The 19,561-nt window shown below is 44.2% G+C and overlaps 1 protein-coding gene across 2 annotated transcripts; it reads right to left on the reverse strand.

Moving 5' to 3' along the window:
- Positions 1-4,071: 4,071 nt before the first annotated feature.
- On the reverse strand, positions 4,072-16,344 carry cacul1.S (CDK2-associated, cullin domain 1 S homeolog). Of its 2 annotated transcripts, none has more exons than XM_018227253.2 (9): positions 15,890-16,344; positions 15,288-15,414; positions 14,628-14,730; positions 11,972-12,067; positions 11,570-11,672; positions 9,767-9,856; positions 7,474-7,612; positions 6,136-6,179; positions 4,072-5,444 (listed from the first exon to the last, which is right to left on the reverse strand). In XM_018227253.2, exons 1-9 carry the CDS (start codon positions 16,059-16,061, stop codon positions 5,404-5,406), a joined length of 915 nt encoding a protein of 304 aa, XP_018082742.1. In that variant the 5' UTR covers positions 16,062-16,344; the 3' UTR covers positions 4,072-5,403. The 2 variants fall into 2 exon arrangements, with proteins under 2 accessions (XP_018082742.1, XP_018082743.1); XM_018227254.2 differs by lacking the exon at positions 15,890-16,344 and adding an exon at positions 15,623-15,883.
- Positions 16,345-19,561: the final 3,217 nt, after the last annotated feature.

The raw sequence follows: 19,561 nt of genomic DNA on the forward strand, positions 1-19,561 counted from the left end.
AACTGGTATAAACTGGTCTATAATAAACTGGTCTATTCCTCCTTTTCCAATCAATGCAGATTTCTCACAGACTTCCGGCATCTTCAGCAGAACATTCCTCTTCCAGGCATCAGGTTAGGATTTTGGTCTGGGAGATAATGTTCTGTTCCAATCACCTCCCCGATGGTTAGAGACATGGATTAACCCCAAAACTGGAGAACTGAATCTCAAAATAGCAGTAGAACTGCTGTATTTATTTGCTGTACTAAATGTACCAGATCAGAGGATCAGCAGAACTAGAACAGAAATGATCTTGGCCTTCACAGTTGGGAAACGAATCTTCGAAGGAAACAATTGTGCAGAAAATGAGATTTGTTGTCCCAGAAGCTGATGCTACAGGGCTGATTAATCTAATTTGAGCTGCTGCCATGTAATGTATGTTGGGGGTGGGGAGGAGAAGTTACTGGGGAATCTTTTGAGGCACAGCTCCTACTAGAGAACCTCAAGGCATAATGTGCAGCATTTCTAGCTCAATCCTCTTTGAAGTCTCCATTACTGGTGCCACAGTCTCACACGTTGTTCATAGAAGTGAAGAGGAGAAAGAAGTGAGGAATGTGAAGAGTTCCTGTATGAAAGCCGGGGAAGAGCCGCACTGTAGGACTCATGTCAATAGAATCAATAGGGGAGCGAGAATCCCCCCGTCCTGCGCAAGGTCCCGTAAGAGCAAGTCTTCATGAAGCAGCTGCCTCCCTCCTAATATCCATCGCTCTCAGTGTGCACAAGGCTCCTCTAGTGAAGGCACAAGGCTCCTCTAGTGAAGGCACAAGGCTCCTCTAGTGAAGGCACAAGGCTCCTCTAGTGAAGGCACAAGGCTCCTCTAGTGAAGGCACAAGGCTCCTCTAGTGAAGGCACAAGGCTCCTCTAGTGAACGCACAAGGCTCCTCTAGTGAACGTAGTGAACGCACAGGCTTCAGAAAGAGACGGTTCTTCCGGCACAAGGATAAACTCTCCACTGGCCGCGGCTGAATCGATTATCCAGGAGTGTCTGGAACTGAAAGATCAATGGAGAGAGAGTAAATGGGATTGACACTCAGAGCACAGTAAAGAAGCAGCGGATACAAACACAATTCAGAGAGGGGGAGCAGTCACTGGCGCCACCATTTACGCATCTCAGTTACGGGGGAACATTTACTGAAGGGTCAAGCGACCAACGTTGGCGAAGATTGGCAGGCGGCCGCAGGTGTAACTTCGCTAGCGAGAGAGACAGACACTAGCTGTGATTCGCACTCTATCCACAGGCGGATTTTCGCTCTGGCGAATGGACGTTACTCCGCAAGTTCATGGATTTTACTGAACGTTACTCACCAGACTTGTCTTCTCCAGCTCAGACCAGACCAGTGCATTGAAGTGCAGAGATCTTCTTCTGTTACTTACATTATATTTTTTAGTGGAAACATTTCTAAGTCCCAAAAAACACTGGCGTCTTTTTCCTTTTTCAGCTGCAAAAGTCTTTCAAATTGTTTTTGGGTAACCGGGTTCCCCCTACATTTTGTAACATATGGAACATAATCTATACACTGGGCTCACGTGTAGGGAAATATAACAACTCTATTGTCTTTATTAAGGTTCCCTGGACTTGTGTAATAATTATAATAATAATTGTGTAATAATTTGCTGCAACATATACGTCCAATAAACTTTATAATATTCCGCCGTATGCAAATTAGCCTGAGCGAAGATCTCTAACGAAGTTGCGCTAGGCAGAATTTAACGCTTCCAGCTTTCGCCCTGGACGCAACTTTGCATTTCAGTAAATTAGTGTTGTCTGAGCGTATTTTTGCCTGGCTGCGAAGCCGTCGCTGGTGAATTTTCGCCGCTTAGTAAATTTAACCCATGGGGTCTATTATATTCACTGAAAACCCCACTTATCCATCAGCCTTCACTTTGCCTCCCTCATGGTTGAAATGTTTAGTTGCAACTCACATGACTCCAGGTAGCATAAAAGGCTGGTTACAAAGCCGTCTGATTGGTCTGGTCACGCAGCAATCTGATTGGCTTCAGGGATGCGCCGAATCCAGGACTTGGTTTGAGGTGGAGCCAAGATTCTGACTTTTTCAGAAAGATTTGGCTGAACTCTACTTGCCGGACGACCCAAAATCGAACTGAAGAAATGTGTATTTTTTGGTGCACAGCTCTTTTTAACCCTTTCTTACCAAAATCTGAATATACAAATTATCCAGTCAGACCAGACACATTGATTCATCAAGAAGAGAGAAATAAAACAAGATTTATCAGTGATAATACCAACCTGTTCTTTTTCAATGTGAAAAACAGAGCAAAGTTAGAGACTGCACGGTACAATTTGATTGGACGCCACTCTCTCTCTCTTCCGCTCTCCAGCCCAATCCAACAGTGTCAATGCCATTTAAAGGAACAGTAACAATGGAAGTGGTTTAAAGTAATGAAAATGTACTGTAGCCCTGCCCTGGTACAACTATTGTGTTTAAGTCAAAAACTCTATTGTGGTTTATATAAACAAGCTGCTGTGTAGCCATGGGGGCAGCCATTCAAGCACAGGATACACATTAGATAACAGATAAGTACTACTATAGTTTATATAAACAAGCTGCTGTGTAGCCATGGGGCAGCCATTCAAGCACAGGATACACAGTAGATAACAGATAAGTACTACTATAGTTTATATAAACAAGCTGCTGTGTAGCCATGGGGGCAGCCATTCAAGCACAGGATACACAGTAGATAACAGATAAGTACTACTATAGTTTATATAAACAAGCTGCTGTGTAGCCATGGGGGCAGCCATTCAAGCACAGGATACACAGTAGATAACAGATAAGTACTACTATAGTTTATATAAACAAGCTGCTGTGTAGCCATGGGGGCAGCCATTCAAGCACAGGATACACAGTAGATAACAGATAAGTACTACTATAGTTTATATAAACAAGCTGCTGTGTAGCTATGGGGGCAGCCATTCAAGCACAGGATACACAGTAGATAACAGATAAGTACTATTATAGTTTATATAAACAAGCTGCTGTGTAGCCATGGGGGCAGCCATTCAAGCACAGGATACACAGTAGATAACAGATAAGTACTACTATAGTTTATATAAACAAGCTGCTGTGTAGCCATGGGGGCAGCCATTCAAGCACAGGATACACAGTAGATAACAGATAAGTACTACTATAGTTTATATAAACAAGCTGCTGTGTAGCTATGGGGGCAGCCATTCAAGCACAGGATACACAGTAGATAACAGATAAGTACTATTATAGTTTATATAAACAAGCTGCTGTGTAGCCATGGGGGCAGCCATTCAAGCACAGGATACACAGTAGATAACAGATAAGTACTACTATAGTTTATATAAACAAGCTGCTGTGTAGCCATGGGGGCAGCCATTCAAGCACAGGATACACAGTAGATAACAGATAAGTACTACTATAGTTTATATAAACAAGCTGCTGTGTAGCCATGGGGGCAGCCATTCAAGCACAGGATACACAGTAGATAACAGATAAGTACTACTATAGTTTATATAAACAAGCTGCTGTGTAACCATGGGGGCAGCCAGAGCTGCAAAAGGAAAAAAGGCATAGGATACAAGGGGATTCTTCAGAACTTATTTGTTATCTACTGTGTTTCCTGTGCTTGAATGGCTGCCCCCATGGCTACACAGCAGCTTGTTTATATAAACTATAGTAGTACTTATCTGTTATCTACTGTGTATCCTGTGCTTGAATGGCTGCCCCCATGGCTACACAGCAGCTTGTTTATATAAACTATAGTAGTACTTATCTGTTATCTACTGTGTATCCTGTGCTTGAATGGCTGCCCCCATGGCTACACAGCAGCTTGTTTATATAAACTATAGTAGTACTTATCTACAAACACACTATTTTGACCAGTGGAGAGTAACAGTACATTATATTAACACCATCCTTTTTGCGTGTTACTGTTCCTTTAACTGCTAGCTATTGTTGGCAGCTGTATGGTTTATATGAGAGAGAGGAGCAATGTGATAACTCTGTATATACACGTTCCTCCAACATCAACCCGTAACCATAGTAACAAATCTACATCTCTTTATTAAGCCATTTGCCATATAATGTTTTACTATGAGCCGCACTTATGGAATGGCCTACAGAGGCCCTTGATCATAATCTGCACTGGAAATGCCTGGGGGGGGGGGTCACATTGGCTCTGAACAACTTGCCACAATCAGAGGATATAAAAGTACAACCACCAACAATCCCCCCGCATTTACCAACGACTGGCGGGCGATGCTGGAAACTGCGGTTGAACCGGCGCTAGAAGGCAACAGGCGCCAGTAACTTCTCTCGAAACATATGGAGGCGGCGGTTGGATTTGGTCCGTAAAGTTGAAGCAAAGCAAAGATATTGCGACCGCCCCCAGCGCTGCATTGGTTAAATGAAAATAAACAGCCAGCTTGGTTGGACCTGCTAAAAACTCAATGGGCGCAGACGACGCGGATTAGGACGGAGGGTGGGGTCGTTGAACGGGAAGATTGTGCAGCTTTAATGGAGACAAAGCCACAAACTCCTCGTTTTTCTTTTCCGATTGTTACAAAGAAGAAGGAACAAAAAAAAAAATCAGCCAACAGTTACCCCTTGTCAACTGCTTGTAGGGTTCCCACCTTTTCACCGGCCATTGGTGGGGGCGGGATCAAAAGGGACGGGCTATGACATCAAAGGGGTGGAGCCACGGCAGGCGATGGGCAGAAGGCAGCAAAAAGGGTAAGTTTAATCAGATTGGGGGCGGGTCAAGAGCCTTTTGTAGGGGTATTACAAATTTACTGGCAGCTACATTGCCCCTGAATCTGTAATACCAGCCCAGGCAGGGAAAAATAGGGGCCGGGTGGAACCCTTAACTGGTTGAAGCATCAAATTGGGGTTCACTGAGCTTTTTAACCAAAAACGAAGGGGGAGTGGCTAAAACTAAAAGGTCCACATTGGCGGGGGGTGGCATCCAACATGCACGGAGAACTTGATAGGACAAAAGATGGCAACGGTTCCTCTGCAGGGAGTGGGCAGCGGGCTGTATATAATATATAATATATATCTTACAAATAGTCCTCAGTTTATATAGGGAGCAATGCCCGGGGGGGAGCGAGGATCTAAATGCTGATGACGATTTTTTCAGTCATTTCTGTAATCCCGCCCCCCTTTGTTTAGCAGCAACAGTTCAAGTTTCATTAAAAAAAAAAAAAAATACAAGAGGGCGCTCTCCTGTAATTAACAAGTTCACATCATCCCGGAGTTTGGCTGGGGAGGCGAGAGGTACCGAGGAACCAATCAGAACAGTCAGTACGAGTCGCTGAAGAGCAGGAGGTGCCACAGTCCTGGAGGTGGAGATCAAGGAGGGTGAGAAGAAGTTGCCCTATCTGTACCCCTGGGAGCCAGAGCATGACGAGGAGCCGTCTGCAAGAGAGAGAGAGGGGGGGGGGCACAGGGTTAGTGACAAGGGATTCTGTCATGATTTTTATGATGTAGTTTTTATTTCTAAATGACACTGTTTACACTGCAAATAATTAACTGTACAATATAAAATGTCATTCCTGAAGCAGCAAGTGTATTTAGTTGTAATATTGGTGTGTAGGTGCATCTCAGCTCATTTTGCCTGGTCATGTGATTTCAGAAAGAGCCAGCACTTTAGGATGGAACTGCTTTCTGGCAGGCTGCTGTTTCTCCTACTCAATGTAACTGAATGTGTCTCAGTGGGACATGGATTTTACTATTGAGTGTTTTTCTTAGATCTACCAGGCAGCTGTTATCTTGTGTTAGGGAGCTGCTATCTGGTTACCTTCCCATTGTTCTTTTGTTTGGCTGCTGGGGGGGGTGATATGACTCCAACTTGCAGTACAGCAGTAAAGAGTGACTGAAGTTTATCAGAGCACAAGTCACATGACCGGGGGCAGCTGGGAAACTGACAATATGTCTAGCCCCATGTCAGATTTCAGAAATAAATATAACAAAATCTGTTTGCTCTTTTGAGAAATGAATTTCAGTGCAGAATTCTGCTGGAGCAGCACTATTAACTGATGAGTTTTGAAAAAACGTTTTCCCATGACAGTATCCCTTTAACTACAAAGCCCAGTTGTCTGTCACTTACTGTACGTCAGTTCATCCCCAGCTCGTTTCCGTGACTGGTCCCCTCTAGAGAGAATAAAAAAAGAATTAGACTGACATGTGACACACTAGCGACCCGTCGACACAAAACAAACACTGAGGTTAATTTGTGGATCAGGACGGGGCGGATACCCAGGCCCAACACAATTTTGCAACAAATAGGGCAATCGATTCTGTTTTCCCTGTAAATAATCACATGGACTGTTGCAGGGGAAGCAGAACTACATCATGCAACAAAACAGCAGCAATTCGATTCTCCACAGCTCGGGATCGACCGCACTTTTCAAATATAGTTTTAAAACATCTCTTTCTTAAGGGATACTGTCATGGGAAAAAACCTACCGGTATTTTTTTTTCAAAACACATCAGTTAATAGTGCTGCTCCAGCAGATGTCACATGAATGGGGGCAGCTGGAACACTGACAATATGTCTAGCCCCATGTCAGATTTCAAAATGAAATATAAAAAAATCTGTTTGCTCTTTTGAGAAATGGATTTCAGTGCAGAATTCTGCTGGAGCAGCACTATTAACTGATGTGTTTTGTGGAAAAAAACATGTTTTCCCATGACAGAATCCCTTTAAAAATAACGGTGAGCACGGTTTAGTGCAATAAATTTAAATCTACCGACGTGTTTAGTGACTTCTAAGGGTCACTTTCTCAGAGCATAGTTATATTATACAAAAAGTACACCTTTATAGCTAGTAACAGTCCCTTCTACAGATAATGGAGACTGTTTGCCAAGTGAGACTGGCTGGGAACCCATGCGAGATTTCGGGGGAGTTGAGGTGAGCTCCTCTATTGCTTCTTGGAATGTCTGTAACAAAATAGCAGCACCACAGCTTCCCTAACTCCATACAGAGATCAGGAATGCACTAGGCCAGCATACAGGAAAGAAGCATGAGCAATTCTACACATGCTGTACTGTGTTTTACTTTGCCTTTAAACCCAGTACCCAACCTCCCAGGCCAGTCCGTTGCAGCCAGTTATTGGAGATACAGAGCGGGTTAGACAAACTGCCAGGCAGGTAACGGCTCTCGAGTGCTGGGAATCTATAAGCCGAGCGTTTGGATCATTCCGTGTAATTGCCGCAGGATAACCATTTCACCAGAGGCTCGTTGGCCTTTTGAGAGGTTTCTATCAGTGCGGATTCATTTGCATCTCATCATGTGACGGGCTGTTAGTGTTGCAGGATGCAGTCTGTCTGTCTGTATATTCATTCACAACACTCCTCTACATTCCCCATTAACTGCATCGCTGCCCTGGGCACATATAGCGGCTGCTGCGACGGCTCCGATACTTTATATCAAAGGCAAATGTACCTGGTGAAGCCGTTCTGTGCCAGATCATGCTGTAACTTCTGGTCCTGAGCAGCGTAGTCTTGTAGTTCTGATTCCACCGCAGGGGGAAGAATATTGGGGATAAACTTAGAAAAGAGCGTCGGTGCCAACTGGACCCACTCTGCAGAAAGGAACAAAACAGAACCAGAATCTAGAATTAGATTAGAGGAAATGAACACAAACTGTAAAAAAAGAAACGTATCATGGGAATGTAAATGATAAGGATATTAGAAGTCACTGAGGGGTTGTTCTCTGACCATATAAAGGCACAAGGCTGCAGGCTGAGTTATACAGGGAACTCTAAGTATCACTCATGTATTATAAAGGATATTGTACCCCCTACTGTAAATGATAAGGATATTAGAAGTCACTGAGGGGTTGTTCTCTGACCATATAAAGACACAAGACTGCAGGCTGAGTTATACAGGGAACTCTAAGTATCACTCATGTATTATAAAGGATATTGTACCCCCTACTGTAATTGATAAGGATATTAGAAGTCACTGAGGGGTTGTTCTGTGACCATATAAAGGCACAAGGCTGCAGGCTGAGTTATACAGGGAACTCTGAGTATCACTCATGTATTATAAGGGATAATGTACCCCCTACTGTAAATGATAAGGATATTAGAAGTCACTGAGGGGTTGTTCTGTGACCATATAAAGGCACAAGGCTGCAGGCTGAGTTATACAGGGAACTCTAAGTATCACTCATGTATTATAAAGGATATTGTACCCCCTACTGTAATTGATAAGGATATTAGAAGTCACTGAGGGGTTGTTCTGTGACCATATAAAGGCACAAGGCTGCAGGCTGAGTTATACAGGGAACTCTGAGTATCACTCATTTATTATAAGGGATAATGTACCCCCTACTGTAAATGATAAGGATATTAGAAGTCACTAAGGGGTTCTGTGACCATATAAAGGCACAAGGCTGCAGGCTGAGTTATACAGGGAACTCTAAATATCACTCATGTATTATAAGGTATAGTGTACAAATATACAGAGAAGGAATGTTCTGGGCACAAAATAAGCTATACCCTCATACTGTACTGTCTAAGGGAATCAATATGGCACCTCCTCCCATATGTATAAATACAAATATACAGAGAAGGAATGTTCTGGGCACAAAATAAGCTATACCCTCATACTGTACTGTCTAAGGGAATCAATATGGCACCTCCTCCCATATGTATAAATACAAATATACAGAGAAGGAATGTTCTGGGCACAAAATAAGCTATACCCTCATACTGTACTGTCTAAGGGAATCAATATGGCACCTCCCTCCTCCCATATGTATAAATACAAATATACAGAGAAGGAATGTTCTGGGCACACAATAAGCTATACCCTCATACTGTACTGTCTAAGGGAATCAATATGGCACCTCCTCCCATATGTATAAATACAAATATACAGAGAAGGAATGTTCTGGGCACACAATAAGCTATACCCTCATACTGTACTGTCTAAGGGAATCAATATGGCACCTCCTCCTCCCATATGTATAAATACAAATATACAGAGAAGGAATGTTCTGGGCACACAATAAGCTATACCCTCATACTGTACTGTCTAAGGGAATCAATATGGCACCTCCTCCTCCCATATGTATAAATACAAATATACAGAGAAGGAATGTTCTGGGCACACAATAAGCTATACCCTCATACTGTACTGTCTAAGGGAATCAATATGGCACCTCCCTCCTCCCATATGTATAAATACAAATATACAGAGAAGGAATGTTCTGGACACACAATAAGCTATACCCTCATACTGTACTGTCTAAGGGAATCAATATGGCACCTCCTCCTCCCATATGTATAAATACAAATATACAGAGAAGGAATGTTCTGGGCACTAATAACCTGTGACTCTATAAACAATACACTAAATGTTTTTCCATTATGGATGAATGTGCAATTATCTCCGATACTTTTCCATGAAAAAGCAAAGAATAAAAGAAAGCAGAAGAGACAAACAGCACAAATTATCTCTGCGCTCACATAGAGAGCCTGTAACCCAGCGATGACTACAGCACATAATTACAGTCTGATGTTATTCTGAGGAACTGTGTGTAGGTGGATTAGTTATATCTTCAGACGGGCTGGGGCCGAGCAGTGGTGAAGAAATCATGGGCAAACATCAGAATAGTGTCCTGTAAGGGACATTTCACTGACACCAGCTCTGTACATATGAACTTATCATTCGCTTCATGCAGAATATGTAGAAAAAAAAAGATGCACATGGGCTAGAAATGGACTTACCCGGCCTCAGGGTGTACAGGCCTTTCACAATGCTTGCCATGGTAGACGGTGTGATTTGAAAGGGAGTCGATTGCGCTTCTAGTAACAAGGCTACAAGGAACGAGAAGGAACCGGTTTTGAGAAACTCTCTAACTCTGAGTTAGTCAGTGACTATAAGGGGGGCCACATGGGACATAACTGTTCAGTGAGTTTGTAATTGATCCTCAGCATTCAGTTCAGATTCAAAAGCAACAGATATGACCCATGTGCCCCCCCCCTCAAGTCTCTGATTGGTTACTGCCTGGTAACCAATCAGTGGAAAGCAAGAGAGCTGAAAAGCAGGAAGTAGTGTTCTGGCTATTATGTTACACATCCACTCACTCCAGCCTTTATTACATTTTTGCCTAACTAACTATATTAGATACATTTTTTATTTTGCACAGCCTATTTATTTACCCAGTTTTTATTTTTATACTGAACTGTTCCTTTAAAAGGGTTGTTCACCTTCAAACACGTTTTTCAGTTCAGTTGGTTTCTGATTGTTCAGCAGAATTTTTTTCAATCACTTTGTATATTCTGACTGTTTTTCTAATATTGAAGTGTAAAGTTTCATTTTTCACTTTCTGAAGCAGCTCTGCGAGGAGGGGTCGCTGACTCTTTAACTGTTCTAAATTGATACATTTAGTTGATCCATTTCTTATGTTTGTCCCTGCTGAGCAGAATCTCTGGGTTTCATTACAGGCAGCTGTTAGACTTGATACAATAGTTACTGATACTCCAGAGATGCTGCTGAGAAATGGATCAACTAATTGTATCAACTAATTGTAACAACTAAATCTAGCAAATTATAACACTTCAGATGCCCCTGGATCATTGATCTGCCAGACTCAAACACCAGAAACAAGAACATTAGTTAAACTTAAATTTTGGGAAAACGGTAAAAAAAAATAAAAGATGGAAAGTAATTGAAAAAGTCTTTGTTGATCGGGAACAATCTGAACTGAAAAAAGTGTTTGGAAGGTGAACAACCCATGGGATACGTCACATGAACAATAAGTGATGCTGCACATGGATGAGAAGTCCAGTCGAGTGGGTAACACAAGGAATGATGTGGAACACAGATTAAAGGAGAAGGAAAGGCTAAAAGTAAGTGAGCTTTATCAGAAAGGTATAAAAACACCAGTAAACCCTCAAAGTAATGTTGCTCCGAGTCCTCTGTCAAAAGAAACAGCACATTTCTTTCCTTCTATTGTGTACTCATGGGCTTCTGTATCAGACTTCCTGTTTTCAGCTTAAACCTCCAGGGCTAGGGCTTGAGCATGCTCAGTTTGCTCCTCTCTCCCTCCCTCATCCCATCCCTGCTGTAATCTGAGCTCAGAGCTGTAAGTGAGCAGGGAGAGACTCAGGCAGGAAGTGATGTCACACCAATCTTATATGCTAGCTTCTATCCTAAACAAATAGAGACAGTGTCTAGAGCGGTTTACTCAGGTATGGTAAAACATTCTGCAGAATAAATATAACGTTCTATCTTGCACTATTGTGGCTAATCTGTTGGCAATAAACTCTCTTGGAGCTTTCCTTCTCCTTTAACAGAGAGGAACAGAGAGGAATACAGAGGAACACAGAGGAACACAGAGGCATAAAGAGGAACACAGATTAACACAGAGGAACAGAAGAATACAGATTAACACAGATTAACACAGGAACACAGAGGAATAGAGAGGAATACTACAGAGGAATACTACAGAGGAATACTACAGAGGAATACTACAGAGGAATACTACAGAGGAATACTACAGAGGAATACTACAGAGGAATACTCACGCATCAGGCTATAAATGTGCTTTTCTGCCACATGCTCAGTGAAGAGTTGGATTAAGTCATCTTTTAGGTCTCGGTTTAGCTTGGTTTCTATGTAAAACTTGTTCTGGAGAATAAATGGCAATTAAGAAGTTTAACTGGCAACCCCCGGCGCACATCTCCAACCTCCCCCTCCCCGGCCCATACCAATCCAACACCCTTCCCATATCTAACCAACCCATCCCCCGCCCATACCAATCCAATACCCCTCCCATAGCCAATGAAACCATCCCCCGTCCATACCAATCCAACACCCCCATCCATAACCACCCCCCAGCAGCAGCCAATAGCAATCCAACAGCCCTCCCTCCGGCACATAACATGGAGTCTGTGAGACTAATGAGAGGTCGGTGCCAATGTACTTACCATGTAGATGAAAAGAGGGACAATGCTGTGCAGCGCCCCCATGTACTGAGCCAGAGACAGGTTAAACTTCTCAATATAATCAGCAGGAGAACTGGCCTGAAATAAAGGAGAGGGGGGCACACGGGGCAATTACACATACACTATATTAGTCTATATTACTCTCAGGCACAACCTGTATATACATTAATATATCATTACAGCTGTGACTCTCTTGCTGCAAAGTCTCCATTATCCTCATGTGACTAAATGAAACAAAGGTTTTCTAATGAAATGGAAATTGTGAGTCTTGGGAGATAATCACATTTATATCTGGAATTCCTGCAATAATGCAAAGCTGATATCTACTACGTCCTAATCTCTCAGGCCAAGGGAAAATCAGCAGGAACATTCCCCTAAATTTGTTCATAGTCTGTACAGAGAGATCCCATAAAACTACGGCAGCATAGGTATTCCCTGTACTAAGCACAATTCAGCAGGAACAGTCCCTAAGTTTGCTCATAGTCTGTACAGAGAGATCCCATAAAACTATGGCAGCATAGGTATTCCCTGTACTAAGCACAATTCAGCAGGAACAGTCCCTAAGTTTGCTCATAGTCTGTACAGAGAGATCCCATAAAACTATGGTACATAGGTATTCCCTGTACTAAGCACAATTCAGCAGGAACAGCCCCTAAGTTTGCTCATAGTCTGTACAGAGAGATCCCATAAAACTATGTCACATAGGTATTCCCTGTACTAAGCACAATTCAGCAGGAACAGTCCCTAAGTTTGCTCATAGTCTGTACAGAGAGATCCCATAAAACTATGGCAGCATAGGTATTCCCTGTACTAAGCACAATTCAGCAGGAACAGTCCCTAAGTTTGCTCATAGTCTGTACAGAGAGATCCCATAAAACTATGGTACATAGGTATTCCCTGTACTAAGCACAATTCAGCAGGAACAGCCCCTAAGTTTGCTCATAGTCTGTACAGAGAGATCCCATAAAACTATGTCACATAGGTATTCCCTGTACTAAGCACAATTCAGCAGGAACAGTCCCTAAGTTTGCTCATAGTCTGTACAGAGAGATCCCATAAAACTATGGCAGCATAGGTATTCCCTGTACTAAGCACAATTCAGCAGGAACAGTCCCTAAGTTTGCTCATAGTCTGTACAGAGAGATCCCATAAAACTATGGTACATAGGTATTCCCTGTACTAAGCACAATTCAGCAGGAACAGTCCCTAAGTTTGCTCATAGTCTGTACAGAGAGATCCCATAAAACTATGTCACATAGGTATTCCCTGTACTAAGCACAATTCAGCAGGAACAGTCCCTAAGTTTGCTCATAGTCTGTACAGAGAGATCCCATAAAACTATGGTACATAGGTATTCCCTGTACTAAGCACAATTCAGCAGGAACAGTCCCTAAGTTTGCTCATAGTCTGTACAGAGAGATCCCATAAAACTACGGCAGCATAGGTATTCCCTGTACTAAGCACAATTCAGCAGGAACCGTCCCTAAGTTTGCTCATAGTCTGTACAGAGAGATCCCATAAAACTATGGTACATAGGTATTCCCTGTACTAAGCACAATTCAGCAGGAACAGTCCCTAAGTTTGCTCATAGTCTGTACAGAGAGATCCCATAAAACTATGGCAGCATAGGTATTCCCTGTACTAAGCACAATTCAGCAGGAACAGTCCCTAAGTTTGCTCATAGTCTGTACAGAGAGATCCCATAAAACTATGGCAGTATAGGTATCCCCTGTACTAAGCACAATTCAGCAGGAACAGTCCCCTAAGTTTGCTCATAGTCTGTACAGAGAGATCCCATAAAACTATGTTAGCATAGGTATCCCCTGTACTAAATACAAATATTAATATACATTTGAGGGTATAATGGTGCTTCAAAAATTGTATGAAAGACACTTTACTCTTGTTTTCAATATTTACATATAAATATGAGTCCAATTACCCCGGGTGCCTGAATGTCATTTTCATGTTGATGCTGTTGGTACAAACGCTAAAAGCTAAAAACAGATTTGTGTGTATGTGGATCTGTGTGTCTGTGACACACAAGTGTCGGTTTGAATGAAACAGCAGGGTTTGAGTTCATGTAATGATGAAATAGCGACATCCAGTGGCCAAATGCCGCCTGTGCACACAGATAACAAGTCCTGTGCTGTTAGTGTTAGTGTTGTTAGTGCACAGGGACAAGCAGCAAGTTCCCATAATGCCTCTGAAGGGCAACAAGCACGAGCCATGTGCATAATGACTAGTTCAGCTGAATATTCTTTGCCCAAGGACCAAAGCTGAGTATTATCTCACAGTCATGTGCCCAAACTGCGCCTTTCAGCTCAAAACCCAATATAATCTGCCAGTCACTGTCTGATAGATCCCTGAGCAACACAACAGACTCTGCTATTCATATAAATACATGATAATCATAATAAATCTACCCTCCCCCCAGCTGACTCCATTCTAAGTGTCCACTATACAGATGTGCACATTTACCTACTGTGTATTGTGTGCAACTCCCTGTGTATAACACACTAATGTAGAACTCCCTGTGTATAACACACTAATGTAGAACTCCCTGTGTATAACACACTAATGTAGAACTCCCTGTGTATAACACACTAATGTTGATTCCCACGCACAGCACCCGGCTCACCTGTAGCTCCTGGGAGACGCTCTCTAAGTGACTGGTGATCTTATGTATCAAGTCACTGTACATCTGCTCCGAGTGCTGCTGGCACACACATTTATATACACAACTGAAAGAAAGGGAATAGTTTAAAGGGGAAGTAAAGTGTAAAATAGAATAAGGCTAGAAATGCTGTATTTTGTATACTAAACATAAACATGAACTTACTGCACCACAAGCCTAATCAAACAAATGATTTATGCTTTCAAAGTTGGCCACAGGGGGTCACCATCTTGTAACCCTAATGTGGATTTTATAGTTTTTGTATTGTTTAATAGAAACTTTCTCCAACTCTGCAGAACCAGTGGCTGCAGCAAAATAATCCTCCAAATAGAATCCCAGTTTATCTGTTTAAATCTGGCTCCATGATCTTTGTCCCTGCAGCTGGAGTTGGAAACAGTAAAGGGGATGTAAAGGCAAAAATAAAATCCAATACAAATCTCTACACAGTCACCGACTGCTCTACAGGGAAACAAACAAAGCTGCTTGAGTTCTGCATGGCTGGGAAGTAAGGCGGGGGCTCCCCCTGCTGTTGACTCTTGTGGGTTTGGGTCACGGGATGGAGTCCATGTTACAGAAGAGACAGCAGAAGGAGAGAAGAGACAGTAAAGAGACAGTCAGAGGTACCTGTAGATTTGCTCGTAGGATATAGGGATGTAGTCGCCGGGACTCTGGGTCAGTAGCTGGTCTATGGCGCTGTCTAGTTTGGGCCAGTAAGTTGTCCTGTAATCCTCCAACGTAATCACATTCATCACTGGAACAGACAAACATCACATTAACCAGGAAGTAAGAGCAGGAGACTCCCAGATGTGCCCGCGCTCCCATTGGTCAGTCGGACTAGTGACACAGAGGGTTAAAGATCAGAATAAAACTGAGAGACTGATGAGGGGAGGCAGCGCCTGTAGTTTCTCCACTTGTGTCTGGGGAGTCTCCCATCCCCCCCCCCCCTCAGTCACTCTCACCTCTCACTGGTCTCTCTCTCTCTCTCTATTCCCTGGGTCTCTCTCTCCTCCACATTAGTTGTTTCTCTCTCTCAGTCTGTCTCTAGGCTTGAGTCTCTCTCTCCTGCACATTAGCTGTGTGTCTCTCAGTGCTCGGGTGTCTCGGTCAGTCTGTCTCTAGTCTCTATACTCGGGCCTCTCTCTCGCCTCAGCCCAGCGGTCTCTCTCCATTGAGTGTGAGTGAAGTGCAGAGCCCGGGGCACAAGTTGTCGGTCGGTCGCTACTCACGGAACTTGGAGGTGCTGTTGCCGGTCAGACCGAGCAGGGCTTTCCCGGGGCCGCTGTCACAGCGCTTGGTGCAGGTTCCGTATCCGGAGGAAGCGGCCGGGGGACTGGGCAGCTCGGGCCAGTGGTTGTGGTTGGGATCCTGCTCCATGTTCTCCTCATCTTCCTCCTGCATCGCCGCTCCGCCCTCTCACCGCTCCCGAAACGCACACATCCCGAGCTGCAGCTGTCAGGCCCGACATCCGGCAGCCACACCGGAAACTGCGCGGGGCATGACGGGAAAGTCCGGGCGTTGCTGGGAAATGTAGTTTAAGGCCCGGCTGAGATGCTCCCAGGCCGACATGGCGACACTTTCACTCGCTGCCTCTCTCTGTTCTTCTGTCTCTCCCTGAGCCGCAATTACTTTACTCACATCCGCGCAGCAGAGTCAATACAGGCCGCGTCATATAATTGTCACTAATACCCCGAGTCCTACGTCTGTGACGTCCCGCCCCTCTCTGCCAACGGGATACCTGTAGCCCCGCCTACTTATGCGACCCTAGACTTGCCAATAGGCCCTGGGGTACAGTTTGTGAGGTAGAGTTGGTACTACAGGCCCTGGGGTAGTTTGTGAGGTAAAGTTGGTACAGGCCCTGGGGTACAGTTTGTGAGGTAGAGTTGGTACAGGCCCTGGGGTACAGTTTGTGAGGTAGAGTTGGTACAGGCCCTGGGGTAGTTTGTGAGGTAAAGTTGGTACAGGCCCTGGGGTACAGTTTGTGAGGTAGAGTTGGTACAGGCCCTGGGGTACAGTTTGTGAGGTAAAGTTGGTACAGGCCCTGGGGTACAGTTTGTGAGGTAAAGTTGGTACAGGCCCTGGGGTACAGTTTGTGAGGTAAAGTTGGTACAGGCCCTGGGGTACAGTTTGTGAGGTAAAGTTGTTACAGGCCCTGGGGTACAGTTTGTGAGGTACAGTTTGTGAGGTAGAGTTGGTACTACAGGCCCTGGGGTAGTTTGTGAGGTAAAGTTGGTACAGGCCCTGGGGTACAGTTTGTGAGGTAGAGTTGGTACAGGCCCTGGGGTACAGTTTGAGGTAGAGTTGTTACAGGCCCTGGGGTACAGTTTGTGAGGTACAGTTTGTGAGGTAGAGTTGGTACTACAGGCCCTGGGGTAGTTTGTGAGGTAAAGTTGGTACAGGCCCTGGGGTACAGTTTGTGAGGTAGAGTTGGTACAGGCCCTGGGGTACAGTTTGTGAGGTAAAGTTGGTACTACAGGCCTTGTCATATTAAAAGTTGTTTTAAAGGTGAACAACCTGTTTAAATCATACACTGAAGACAAATGACCAAATACCAAAAGAGACGACAATTCTTTTTTTTTTTTCACATCATAAGGTTTATTGTATAAGTGCAGGTGTGTTACAATTGTATATAAATAGATTTTTGTACTTACCGTTAAATCCTTTTCTCTTGTCCTACATTGGGGGACACAGGCACCATGGGGATGAAGATCCTGTTGCTTGGAGAAAGGACACTAAAAGGTTAAAGTGGCTCCTCCTCCTCCTGCTCTGGGCTTCATCCCCGCCTACCTCCTCAATCCTCAGTTTTCTGACCGAAGAAGAGATGACGAGCCCTACCAATTGCCCATGTGAAGAGAAGGAGCTCCTCCCCAATGCAAGCTAAGCACGGTATGAAGCACCTGCTGTTTGAAATTGTTGCTATTTGAACAACAAAAATTATATAAGATATTACCTGATCAATATTAACGAACTAATACAGGGAGGGAAGGCCTGTGTCCCCCAATGTAGGACAAGAGAAAAGGATTTAACGGTAAGTACAAAAATCTATTTTTCTCTTGCCTAGATTGGGGGACACAGGCACCATGGGGACGTCCCAAAGCTACCCATGAGGGCGGGACTTTTTACCCCTAGTGTTCAGGGAATAACCACCTGCAACACTTTCCTGCCGAAGCTCGCTTCGGCTGAGGCGATGCATGCACCTTGTAGAATTTGGAAAAGGTGTGTGTGGATGACCACACTGCAGCCCTACAGACCTGTTCTGCTGAAGCCTGGAGGCGAACCACCCAAGAAGTGCTGAGTGAAGAAGTAGAATGAGCTGAACCTGGAAGGGTGTGGTCTTACCTCGTACCTCACAGGCCTTCAAGATTGTTGACCTAATCCATCTTGCATTGGTGGCCTTAGATACCTTAAGGCTTGTCCGTGGTCCTTCTGGTAAGACAAAGAGGTTGTCTAGCTTCCTTCTACTCTTGGTAGCCCTGGTGTATGTTCTGAGAGAACGAACCACATCTACATATGTAACTGTTCCAAATATGTCTTTTGTTCAGGACAAAATGAAGAAACCACCAGGTCCTGGTTAAGATGGAACTCCTTAGGAAGAATCCTAGGTAGGTCTCAACACCGCCTTGTCCTTGTAAAAAATCAAAAATGGTGGACGACAAGATAGAGCTGCTAGTTCTGAAACTAGTCTAGCCAAAGTGATGGCTAATAGAAAACTACCTGAAAAGTCAGCAGAGTTAATGGAATCGAGCCAATGGCTCGAACGGTTGCTCCTGCAATACAGAAGGTACCATATTGCAATCCCAGGGAGGGATTGTATGACGGTATGGCGGTATCATCCTCAATGCTCCCTGTAGGAAGGTCTTGATGTTGGGCAGCATTGCAAGCTGCTGCTGCTGAAAAAGGATAGATAAGGCTGATACCTGAACATTCAGTGAGCTGAGTGCCAGCCCTTATTTCTAAACCCTCCTGAAGGAATAACAATAGGCTACTTTCGTCCCAGGACTGTGGGTCTTTGGCTTTAGATTTACACCAGGATATGAATGTCCTCCATACCCTGTGGTAGATGCGTGCGAAGACGGGCTTTCTGGCCCTTAGTAAGGTCGGTATGGCCTTTTTTGGAACTCCTGATCTGGCTAGGATTATGGCTTCAAGTGTCATGCCGTTAAATCCAGCCATGGTGAACTCAGGTGGAGGATCAGTCCCTGAGATAACAGATCCATTCTGTCTGGAAGGTGGAATGGTGCGTCCACTGATGAACTTATGAGCTCTTCGAACCAAGTGTGGTGTGGCCAGTAGGGTGCCACTACAACTGTTTCTACCCTTCTTGATTACACTTGGCAGAAGTGCCAGTGGTGGGAAGACATATGCTAGGTGAAACTGCCACGGAACCACCAGTGTGTCCATGCTAGGGCCAGAGGGTCATTGCTTCTTGTGAAGAACCTCGTAAGCTTGTTGTTGTACCTGGATGCCATTAAGTCTACTTCCGGAGTGCCCCACCTTGCCAGAATCAGTTGAAAAAACCTCTGGGTGTAGGCTCCACTCTCCCTGATCTAAGGTCTCTCGGCTGAGAAAATCTGCTATCCAGTTGCCCACTCCAGGGATATGAACTGCGGAGATAGCTGGTACCGTGTTTTACACCCACAGAAGAATTTGCTGTGCCTCTGCGAGGGCAGCTTGACTCCTTGTGCCTCCTTGGTGGTTGATGTAAGCCAACGCTGTCACATTGCCTGACTGTATTCTTACAGGTAGATCTTGAAGTCTGCCTGACCATTGGAGCAATGACAGGTAGATTGCTCTTAATTCCAGGATGTTGATGGGGAGTAGTTCTTTCTGTGACCAACGTCCCTGTACGGTTAGGTCTCCCAATACTTCTCCCCAACCTTGTAGACTGGCAACTGTTGTGA

The sequence above is a fragment of the Xenopus laevis genome, chromosome 7S, assembly GCF_017654675.1.
Source record: "Xenopus laevis strain J_2021 chromosome 7S, Xenopus_laevis_v10.1, whole genome shotgun sequence".
Lineage (NCBI taxonomy): Eukaryota > Metazoa > Chordata > Amphibia > Anura > Pipidae > Xenopus > Xenopus laevis.

What these genes read in the sequence shown, in the direction of transcription:
- cacul1.S (XM_018227253.2), bottom strand. Translation starts at nt 16,061, where the DNA reads ATGCAGGAGGAAGATGAGGAGAACATGGAGCAGGATCCCAACCACAAC. An exon ending in TCCTACGAGCAAATCTACAG is followed by an intron (nt 14,731 to 15,287) that starts GTACCTCTGACT and finishes CCTTTCTTTCAG; the next exon opens with TTGTGTATATAAATGTGTGT. An exon ending in GCACATTTATAGCCTGATGC is followed by an intron (nt 9,857 to 11,569) that starts GTGAGTATTCCT and finishes CGTTCCTTGTAG; the next exon opens with CCTTGTTACTAGAAGCGCAA.